This window comes from Calliphora vicina, chromosome 1 (genome assembly GCF_958450345.1).
Source record: "Calliphora vicina chromosome 1, idCalVici1.1, whole genome shotgun sequence".
Taxonomy (NCBI): domain Eukaryota; kingdom Metazoa; phylum Arthropoda; class Insecta; order Diptera; family Calliphoridae; genus Calliphora; species Calliphora vicina.
The window spans coordinates 172,383,000-172,394,630 of NC_088780.1; the positions used below are offsets into that span (position 1 = coordinate 172,383,000).

Sequence of the window (11,631 nt, forward strand, 5' to 3'; positions counted from 1 at the left end):
AAACGCTTATTGGCCAAGTTATTAGCGAATTTAGATATTTTGAGTTTTTATATAAAAAATCGATGATCAATCAGAAATGAGTCACAAGTGACTAAAAAACTAGCTCATTTCCCTTGTAAATTCCTATTCAGTTTTTCCATGTAGTGTCATCAGAGCGAGTCAGTACTCACTCACTATGCATAGGTATCAGCTAACCACAAGCTAGCTCATTATGAGTTAAGGCTCCATTAGTCTTTGCGTTCTGTAACGTTTCTGTTCTGTTCTGTTCATACATTAAAATAAATTTATTTTTTTTATTAAATTTCAATGTTTTTTTTGAAAATATTATATTTTTTATTCTTTTTTAATAAAAAATATTTCCCTTTCAATAATGTTGGCACCACTGCTTTCATATTGTTGGCATTTTTGTGTATATATGATATCAGCTGTTTTAGCTGTCACTTAACGTTGCGGACAAAATTCTGTTTTCAACAGATTCATCCGCAACAGAACGGCAACGTTACAGAAAAACTAACGACATACACAACTTTCCCTATGCTAAAAACAAAACAGCTGATTCGGAACGGAACGTACAAACTAACTAGGCCTTTAGATTGTGGCACATGAAGTATGAGGGCACTATAAGTTAGTTATGAGCTGAATAACTAATGATTAGGTTTTACAAGTCAACTTATAATTCATTCGAATAAGTTTCAGCTAATATTTTCGGAAAATATTTTTTCCGATTTTCGTCGTTGAAAATAAATACTTATTTGTTTAATTTTTCATTTTGGTTTTTTGACATTTGTTAAGATCAATCGTTGGTTTTGTAGAACTGACACCACCTTGTATGAATACTAGGGATGCCAAACTGGACTGGGTTTTACAAATCCCGGGATTCGGGATTTTTGAAATGTAAATCCCGGGGTCCCGGGATTTTTCGGGACCCCGGGATTTTTCGGGATCCCGGGATTTCGGGACTTCGGGATTTTAGTTAAACGTCAAAAACATCAAATTCAAGAATAAAAACTATTAATTTCATTAATATATTTAAGTAAAAATATAACAAATCTAAAACTAATGCATTGAATTAAAATATAATGGTCCATGATTTTCCCTACATCCATACAATTATCCCCCGGAGTACTGTTTGAGCAGTCCTAAATATCCCTATAAAATTTTGCACAAAATAAGTTGTAAGTACTCTGAAATTATACTGTAAAGCATTGCGGAAATCGGGCTACATTTGCCCATAGTCCCCTTCAGAAAATAACTAGAACATAAATTTCGAAAAAGTGTAAATTGTGTAAAAGTCTGTCAATGCAAGGTAGACGTGCTGCTCCCTGATTCAAATGAAAAAATCTGTCTGCGTTTGGATTTGAAGCGAGATTAGTACACAGAGAAAACAGATTCGTGATAGCAACCGAATTTGTTGCCAATCGAATGATTCGGTTGCACACATAGAATTTTTCAGTTCTAACAACAGAAAGTCAGTTGATAAAGAAGAATTTCAGTTGAGGCAACCAAACTTTAGTTACCCCTTACAAAATATTGTACCCACAACTGTAAAATTCGGTCACTAATTATAAATATGCTGAAATTTAGCTTTCTAGGTATTTTGGGTGCTTCAAAAATCTTCCTAAAATATCAAAAATCTCATAATATTCCGGGATTTGTTAATCCCGAAAAATCCCGGGATTCTTTTTCACAAATCCCGGGATTCGGGAAATCCCGATCCCGAAAAATCCCGGGATTTTCGGGATCGGGATTTCGGGATTGGCATCCCTAATGAATACGCGTTGTGCCGCACGACTGCAACTTCAGCCAGCAGCATTTGAATTCGTGTTTTCGTGAAGCCTGCTGTCAAGGTGCATTTAATAAGGTGCCATCGGCAGCACAGCTGATTATAGAAATAGCACGCACAAATGTCAAACTACATATATAAAAAATATTCGCCCGTACGTCCCTATGTCAAACTCTATATATAAAAAATAAGTGAATTCGCCTGTGAGGTGAGAGCAAACATTTTGGCCAAGCAGGTGTTTTTTCTTATCCATGTATCTTATTACCTATTATTCTTAGCAAAATGTGTCCCAAATAGCTTAGATAGCTCTTTCTTCAATCTTTCGAAAAAAAATATTAAAAAAAAAAATAAAAAATCTATATAAATAAAAATCAATTGTCGTTCGTTGGTAATTGCATCAGTTGAGAACGGCCGGACCGATTTAGACAATTTTTTTTTAAATGTTGGTCGTAGTCCAACTTGGGTTTTTACGGAACGAAAAATTGACCACGCCCACTTTTTTTCGATTTATCTAAAATCTGAATACGGCTACACCGATTTAGGTAATTTTTTGCTTAAATGTTCGTAGTTATCCAATTTATGTTTTTACTGAAGGAAAAATTGACCACGCCCACTTTTACGCCCACTGTTTTTATCTAAAATCGGCTAGTTTTTTTTAAATATTCGTAGTAAAATTCGTAAGAAAAATTTACCACGACCACCTTTTTTCCGATATATCTAAAATATGCATAACGCCTGGAAATTACGATTTGGCTATTTTTTTTAAATGTTCGCAATAGTCACACAAAAGCTTTTTACGCCCAATAATACGACCACTTATCAAATGTTTTAAATATGTGACCAAAGGTAGTGACATGGCCCGAACCTGCTATACTCCGAAATGCTAATATCTTGCCATATACTTGGAATCAATCGTCAAAGAAATTTCAAAGGCGGAAACAAGGAATTCCAGTTCCAGGTTTCCCCCATTTATTTTCCAACGACGCGTTAGGTCCATCCGAGAAACGATGAGTGCTTCTAAGTATTTGCGTTGGCCAAAAATCGATTTTTTATATAAAAACTCACAATATCTAAAATATAACTTGGCCAATAAGCGTTTAATCAAGAAAAACTGCTCGGTCTGTGATCACTCATATTTCTGAACAAAAATATATTTTTTATATAAAAACTAAAAAAATATTTAAATTTGCTAATAACTTGGCCAATAAGCTTTTAATCAAGAAAAGGAGCTCAACCTGTGATCACTCATATTTCTGAACAAAAATCGATTATATAAAAACTCAAAATATCTAAATTCGCTAATTACTTCATATAAAAACTCACAATATCTAAAGTAACTCATATTTCTGAACAAAAATCGATTTTTTATATAAAAACTCACAATATCTAAAATCGTTAGTAACATGGCCAATAAGTGTTTAATCGAGAAAAGCTGCACGATCTGTGATCACTCATATTTCTGAACAAAAACTGATTTTTTATATAAAAACCCAAAATATCTAAATTCGTTAATAGCTTGGCCAATAAGCGTTTAATCAAGAAATGGAGCTCGATCTGTGATCAGTCATATTTTAGAACAAACATTTATTTTTTATATAAAAACTCAAAATATCTAAATTCGCTATTAACTTGGCCAATAAGCGTTTAATCAAGAAAAGGAACTCGATCTATGATCACTCATATTTCTGAACAAAAATCGATTATATAAAAACTCAAAATATCTAATTTCGCTAATAACTTGGACAATAAGCGTTTAATCAAGAAAAGGAGCTCGATCAGAACAAAAATGAATTTTTTACATAAAAACTCAAAATATCTTAATTCGCTATTAACTTGGACAATAAGCGTTTAATCAAGAAAAGGAACTCGATCTGTGATCACTCATATTTCAGAACAAAAATGGATTTTTTATATTAAAACTCAAAATATCTAAATTCGCTAAGCAGACTTTTTATTCAAGAAAATCGTATAAAAGAACATTGTGTACGTATCACATTGGCTGAAAAATAAATTTTGAAATAATATTTTATTTTTATGTGAAGATAAATTTTTTTTTAAACTTGCAGAAAATTATTTTTATTTTATTTTTAAGGACTAACCTAAAATAATTTTTAACATCCTTGCTATACAAGTTAGATATCCTGATATACTCATCAATGTGACTAGGTACTCAAACGAAGGAGATTTTAATATTAAGCGAATATTAAAACAAATGGTGTAAATTATGCAAATATTAAATGTCACTATATCTTTAAAACTAGAGCTGCTAGAAAATAATGACATAGTAATCAGCACTCCCAATTTAATCAAAAACAATGGAGAAAAGTCTGGAAAATTTTGGTGTGTTTCCCTGTACAGTTTTTGAATCAAAAATAATCTTTTTTCTTAACTAAATTTAAAGTTTTTAAAATCATTGAGAAATTTTTAAATAAAAAATCTTTATTTAATGTTTAATCAAAAATAGTCCTTATTTCTGAACTGTATTAAAGTTCTAAATTTGGATTTTAATGCTTTAAGCTTTAAGCGTTTTATAGTTTATTTTAGAAAGTTGTTTAATTATTTATATAAAAAATAGGCTTCAGCCGGCTTAGAGCCGCCGCCGGTAATTTTTGCTCAATCCGCCGCCGCCGATTATTTCCCATCGGCTTGGACCTATTTTTGAGTCAGCTGCCGCCGTGGTGAAATTTAGTCTGCTTAGGTATCTGTTGTGTTTACTCTATATTGGAAAAATAAAATTACATCAAATTAAAATTTACATAAAATATTTGATCCAGTTATTTCAAGTCTAATTTGTTTTGCCTAATTAAAAATGGTTGTAGGGTAAGTTCATATGAGTATGAAATATTAAATTTATTTGAGGTTTACGTAATCTTTTTGGTGTATACAAAAACAATATATTTTTTTTGCAGATTTTTAATACGTTCTGGTTTCTTGGTTGGTGCAGTTTATTATACTAAAAAAGCAGGTGTATGGGGAAGTCCTAATGATACCGAAATACTTTACAATGATATTAAAAATGAATTACGGCCTCATGTGCAAAGGCTAGAAAAGCAAATGCCATTTGATTTTCCTGCGTTACCACAGACTGGAGAAATTTGTTTCGTATCGAAGCACTATTACAACGAGGGTGTTAAAAAATCATTTAATTTTATTGAGATGCTCCCTTGTTACACTGGTCAAATGTTAAAAAAGGCCAAAAATAAATTTGAAGAGTTTGCAGAGTCTCCCAAGACAACGAATTAGCCAGGATAAAAAATTATCATTTAATGATTTTGAAATTTCTTGTTCAATAAAGAGTAATTTCGTTAACGAAGTTGAGATATTGCCGGTGCTAGGTGCATTTTTTTTATCGTTCATAATTTTGTTATTAATATTTAACAACAACAACAATTATGTAGCATCTTCAGAAAGAAGCGAAATATTGAAAAAAAACCCAAACTATTTTATAAATTTTACCTCAAGCTCAATTAACTATAATTCAGATATGTATATTGTTCATTATTAGTTAAAAATCATTCAAACTCATTTCCTAGGACTTTAGTAGTCCCAAGGTTTTCGTTTTTAAATTAGGTTTCAAATGTTTTAATAATTTAACGTCAATTAATAAACATTATAGATATGTATGAGCAAGATACATACGTATTAAATTGGTCAATTAACCCATTCCCGGCCATTGTACCTCTTGAGTACAGAAAAAAGGCAATGTTTAAATACGCATACATTAATGGTGTAATGATATACAAGGTGACATTAATCAAACAGCTGATTATTTTTTTGCTCGAGTTTGTTTACAACTTCAATCTTGTCAAAATTTTTTTTTGCTGTAGTTTGTATACATTATGTCAGTTGTTTTTGACACTATAAAAGTTATTTGTTTTTGTATTGTTGTATTTGTTGGCGTAACGCATACACCTTATAATCATTACGCCATGCATACATTTTTAACAAGATCAATTTGACAACGTTTATTGTAGGGTTCTATAAGTCGATTGTTCGATTATTCGAACAATCGACTTTTTGCTGAAAAAAAGTCGAAATGTTATCTCAAAAGTCGAAAATAGTCGATAAAAGTCGAATAGTCGATAAAAGTCTTTTAGAATGTTAAAAAAAATATTTAATTGCAACATTACACTAAAACTATTGCAATTTGGTACACTTGCATTTTTTGTAGTGTATGCTAATATAAATAATAAATAAATGTTTATAAATTAAAGTTTTTTCTACACAACATTCTTCTAACTATTATCGCCTTGATAAATTTCATTTTTATTGCTAAACATTACAAAAGGCGCATCAATAAAAGTAGAAACTATGTATTTGTTACAAGAAATGGTAAAAAGTTGAAAATAGTCGGAAAGTCGAAAATAGTCTAAAAAAGTCGAAAAGTCGAAAAAAGTCTATTTAACTAAAAAGTCGAAAGTTCGAAAAGTCGACCTTTATAAATTACCAAAAGTCGAAAGTTCGAAAAGTCGACTTTTTAAAAAACGGAAAAAGTCGAAAGGTCGAAAAGTCGACTTTTTGTTTCAGCTATAGAACCCTAGTTTATTGTGCTTCCACCATAGAGAAACATGGAGTGGAAACTAGAAAAAACTCAAACAAAAAAATTACTCAAAATAATGTTGTTTGTGTTTTCACATAGTTTTTTCTACTAATACATTCTCACCACTTAGGTTTCTGACAACTGAGTCAGGTCTTTGACAGGAGAGTTTCCGCTCTATGTCTATTCTTTATGCATTCAACACACTGCTTTTAAAGGTATTTAAAGACGGCAATACTGAGTATTAATATTTGTCAAAAACTCAAGTATCATAATACAATTTCATCGTCTAAACAAAATTTGTATTAGATTTTCAAAAAATACAAATGATTTTTTTGATTTGCGTTCGGTATTGAAAATTTGTTTAAAACAATTCAAAAACTTTTTATTTTCATATGTATCGGGTATGTATGTATTTATTAGATTAGATTTATTAGTATGTATGTATTTATTGTGTGTATAAAACAATTGTTACTGGAAAATCGTTCATTTACTTTTTACCATTTTTGAGAATTTAAGAGAGTAATTTTGTAAATTTTGATTTTATTCTCTCGTTGCAAGTATTTACTGGGAAAGTAAATGAACAGACCTAATATTTTAACATTTAATTTTTTTCAAGCACTGTTTTTGACTCACTCATTGTTTTTTGAATGAATATAATAATTTATTCAAAACAAAAACGTATTTGACAAAAATTTCAAATAAAGCAAAATACATGAATGTATTGAGTAGACTTGCCACCTTTTGAAATTTCTAAAACGGGACACCACTAAATGATCAGAGAACGATGGAAAAAACATGGAAAATGACCTAGCGTGGGTTATAGGACTTGCTGAGTACATTACAAATTGTGTCAAACTATTTTAGAAACACCTTCAAATTCAGAAGTTGTTCTGAAAAAACCGTTTACAGTGATGTTTTTCAACTTATGGATCTGTAACTCAGTCAGTTTTTGTTCAGTTTTTATTTTTTTTAACGTGTTGGGAAAGAAAACTCATTACGCTTCAAAATGACATGCATTTATTGATACATTTGTAAGTTATAAGTATTGTTTTTGTTACGATCTTTTTTGATTTGTGTCGCTTTTCATTGCTTATTTTTTCATTGCTTATACAAATTTATATCAATGTATAAAGAAAAGTTCTTAATAAAACATGGTTTTAATTTTTCAAATCGGATGAAAACTGTAAAAGTTATTCAACTTTTCATTAATACCTTTTTGAGTATTTTCTCCCACAGCGCATATAAATATAAAAAAAACAGGGTAAATATTTTCGAACTTTTTTCGAAAAAGTTTAATAACTTTTGCAAATATATAAACCGATTTTAATAAGTAATATCTCCTTTTTGTCTATATAAAATTGTCTTTAAAGCACTGTGCAAAAAAAAATTGGTTTTCATAGAAAAAAATTAAAATAACTATTGTTGAATTTGAAAAATTACGAAAAAAAAAATAAAAAAAAAATTTGACTTTTTTAATAAAATCTTTGAAAACTGTGTTAGCATGTCCTCACCTAGGCATACAACCTCCATTAGGTCGCTTTTCAAGTTCTGACAAATAGTGTTATTTTGAAGCAGTGTTATTATCCTATTTTATTTATTAAAATCAACAATAACACATTAATTTCAATTGTGTGAAATCTGAAGAACTATTACTGTGAAAGTCTTCGAACTTTATATAATAGTTATTTTCGAATATCTGGAGAACTATAATTGTGGAAGTCTTAAAATTTTGCCCTAATATCACCCTTGCTATTCTAAATTTTTTGGGTGAAAATGTTATTGTGTTAGTGGGCGTGGCATCTCTCATACAAAGTAAATAGTTAATTTCGAATATCTGGAGTACTATAATTGTGAAATTCTTCAAACTTTATATGAATCAATTTCATATCACGACATGAATTTTAACCAAATTGGGAAGAATCGGAACAAGGTTTAAGTCACCTACCACACAAAGGAAAATAAATATTTTCAGAACTATAATTGCGAGATTCCTCAAACTTGTCCGAAAGCTCGCTTATCATTTTATATAGTTTGGCTGTAAAATGGTCGGGATTGGATTAGTGGGAGTGACACCTCCCATACAAAGTATATAGTTAATTTCGAATATCTGGAGTACTTTAATTGTAATGTATTTAAACTTTGTATGAATCAAATTCTTATCACTGTACAGAATTTAGCTAAAATGGTCTAGATCGGAACAGTGGGTGTGAAACTTTCCATTCAAAGTACATAGTAAATTTTGAATATCTGTATAATTAAAATTGCGAGATTCTTTAAACTTTGTCTGAAAATTTATTTTTTATAATTTTACCTAATTTGTTTTACCTCATTAAAAAAATATTTAAAATTTCTTATTTTACTACGTAGGAGTAACGAAGCGCAGCGGGTTATTTAATAAAGTTTACCTATTTCAGTCCATAATTTTAAATTTATATTTTTAATCGCATTTATCAGCTTTTTTATTATTATTTGAAGTAATAACTTCAACAAACTCAATCCATTTCAATGGACCAACAACTCACCTTTAACTAAAGGTACAAGCATCCTAGAGCGAGTATCGTGCCATTTATTTTTCATGAAAGTTAAATAATGTTTACTAATGAGTTTATTGAAACTCATAGAAGTTAATGCACTAAGTACCTATGTATGTATATTGTTAAATAGTGATATTCAGTTTTTAGAAAATACTATATTTCAGAAAATAAAGCATCCTTGGTTATCGGTATTTCCAATTTTTGAGTTTTTTATATTTTTTGTGTTAATTAATGAAAAAGTTATGTTTTTTTTTAAACGGGTCAAATGGCGTCCCGTTCAGAGTATCGCCGGGACACGGGACATTCGACTCTAAAACTGGTCTGTCCCGTCGAAAACGGGACGGTTGGCAAGTCTAGTATTGAGAGTGTTTCTGTGTTTCAAATCGAGTGCAAAACAGCGAGTGAATCGAATCATAGAGGGCTTTATTATGTGATTTAATTATAATGAAATTCTTTGAACGATTTACTATTCTTATGAATTTTTATAGCGAGATTACAATGCGCATTATTGATTACATGTATATTTTATTAATCTAACTCATGTAATAATTATAGGTATTGCTAAGATTCGGCAGCTCAATTTGTGTAAAAAGGGGAACTCGTTCTTATGCGAATCCCACCACTTAAGTGCGTCGAAATCATCAAAAAAGGACACTTCTGTTGTTAAGTATCGTCTCAACTCTGAGGCCACTGAATCCTCGTTGGTATGAAAATCAGATGATCGAATAAAATCTGAAAACAGTTCTAAATTTTTCGATGAGATTGGAGCTACTGATTGTTATTGTGGTTCTGTCATAGGCTCACAATTCTGTATTAGGCTTTGTATCAACTCAATACATTTCAATTGTATAAGATTTCGATCTTCTTCAGAGAAACTTAGCAATTTGTTTGCAGGTGGGAACAGAAATAGTGCAACTCGATGCCAGATGGTCAAATTAGAAAAAACGACAGTTTCCAAGTAGTGCCTAAGCCTAAGAAATACCCTCTAGTATCTTCGAGGCTTCTTCAAAGGGTCGAATTATGTCGAAAACAGCAGTTATATTTCTTAAATCAATATTCTGTATACGATGGATTTCATGTTTTTTTATTATTATTTGCTTTAATTATTTTTCTTTTGGCATTTAAAACTCGATTCACTCGATTCAGAATATTTATTTTGTATTCTTTTTATATACGTAAGTTGTTTACTTACTCGATTTGAATGTAGACGTACACATACATAATAATACTCGCAATGGTTGAGTAGAACAAAAATTTGAATTATTAAAATCAAAAGTACGTACACTTTGTAAATAATATTCAAAACAACATATGAGTTGAGTACAAAGCAATGGATTACTCATTGTGTGTGACAAATAGAGTCACCCATGCAGGGCTCTAGTATTTATAAAAATAAATATGGCAAACAAAAATGTAAAGAAAATATAATATAAAAATAAAGTTAGCAGAAAAATATCAAACAAGTGTAAACAAGAAATATATTTTTCGAAACGATTTCTTGACATACCGAAAGATTTCAATAATATTTTAAACTTGAAAAGTGTTAATACTCAGTATTGCCGTCTATAAATACCTTAAACAACACACACAAGGCGAATTCGTACAAGGTGGTGTCAGTTCTACAAAAACAACGATTGGTCTTAACCCTAGGTCTCCACGTAGCAATTTTTATTGCCAAGTACAAGCAATAACGTCGGCAGAACAACAGCAGAGTGATTGCTGATTGCTTTAGGTGGAGAAAACGTTCGTCACAAATACAAAATTTTCAACGCGAGAAGTTCTATGAAAAACTGTGTTGTATTTTGCTCATATTCTGTATTGAATGATTTTTTTCACTAATTTCTTTGTTTTTTTTACTTTTGATACTTAAATAAATTAAATATGTATAAATTAATCGCACCGAATCATAGAAAGAAGAAATTTTACATTAATGACAACTGAAATGACAGCTTATTGCTTAGCAATAATTGCTCAGGCAATCAGTAGAGCAATCATTGCGCAATGGATTGCTACATATGGCAATTTGCCGTCTACACTCGCAAATTTCATTGACGCAATCAAATTTGACAATTGCAGCAATAAATATTGCTACGTGGAGACCTGGGGTAACAAATGGCAAAAAACCAAAATGAAAAATTAAAAAATAACAGTCTTAAGTCCCCTTTTACAATGCAGAAATTGAAAGGCAGACAGACGAAGTTTGTGGGCAAGGGGTTAAAGAGGTAGAGTGTGTTTTACACAGGTTTAGGTTAGTTCAAAAGAGAATGAAAAAAATGTCTGCCTTTCAATTTCTGCATTGTAAAAGGGGACTATGCAAAAAAACTTACAACATGCTTACTAACCGTTGTTAAGCTAAATTCTATATCCAAAAACGAAAATTAGCTTAAAACACCTGTAGTAAACCATTGTTAAATATATGAAATTTAATAATGGTTCACCCTACTTTAAACCTATTTTAAGGAATTGTTTTTACTTTTTATCTTAAAAAAGAGGATTTTAAGGATAAATTTGGAATAACAGACGATACTATTGCAATTGCTAAACACAATTTCCACTCCGCTGGCGAATAAGTTCCATTTCAATAGTATATGATTTTGTTTGATATTCCTCCTTCAGTGAGGTACATGAGGTTCACAAGTGAGTTTGATTGGCATTTTTGTCATTTACTTTTAACCTGCAACGCTATATAGTAATAAAATGTGTAAACATTGTGGAAGAAGGTCCACACAATCTAATATACCCAATCCGGAATTATAACTGTCTGTTTCCACATA

General features: G+C 30.5%; 1 protein-coding gene across 1 annotated transcript; it reads left to right on the forward strand.

The window, feature by feature from the left end:
* Nucleotides 1-4,456: 4,456 nt before the first annotated feature.
* On the forward strand, nt 4,457-5,096 carry QIL1. Its single transcript, XM_065512764.1, has 2 exons — nt 4,457-4,603; nt 4,693-5,096. Exons 1-2 carry the CDS (start codon nt 4,593-4,595, stop codon nt 5,024-5,026), a joined length of 345 nt encoding a protein of 114 aa, XP_065368836.1. The 5' UTR covers nt 4,457-4,592; the 3' UTR covers nt 5,027-5,096.
* The last annotated feature ends 6,535 nt before the right edge of the window (nt 5,097-11,631 follow it).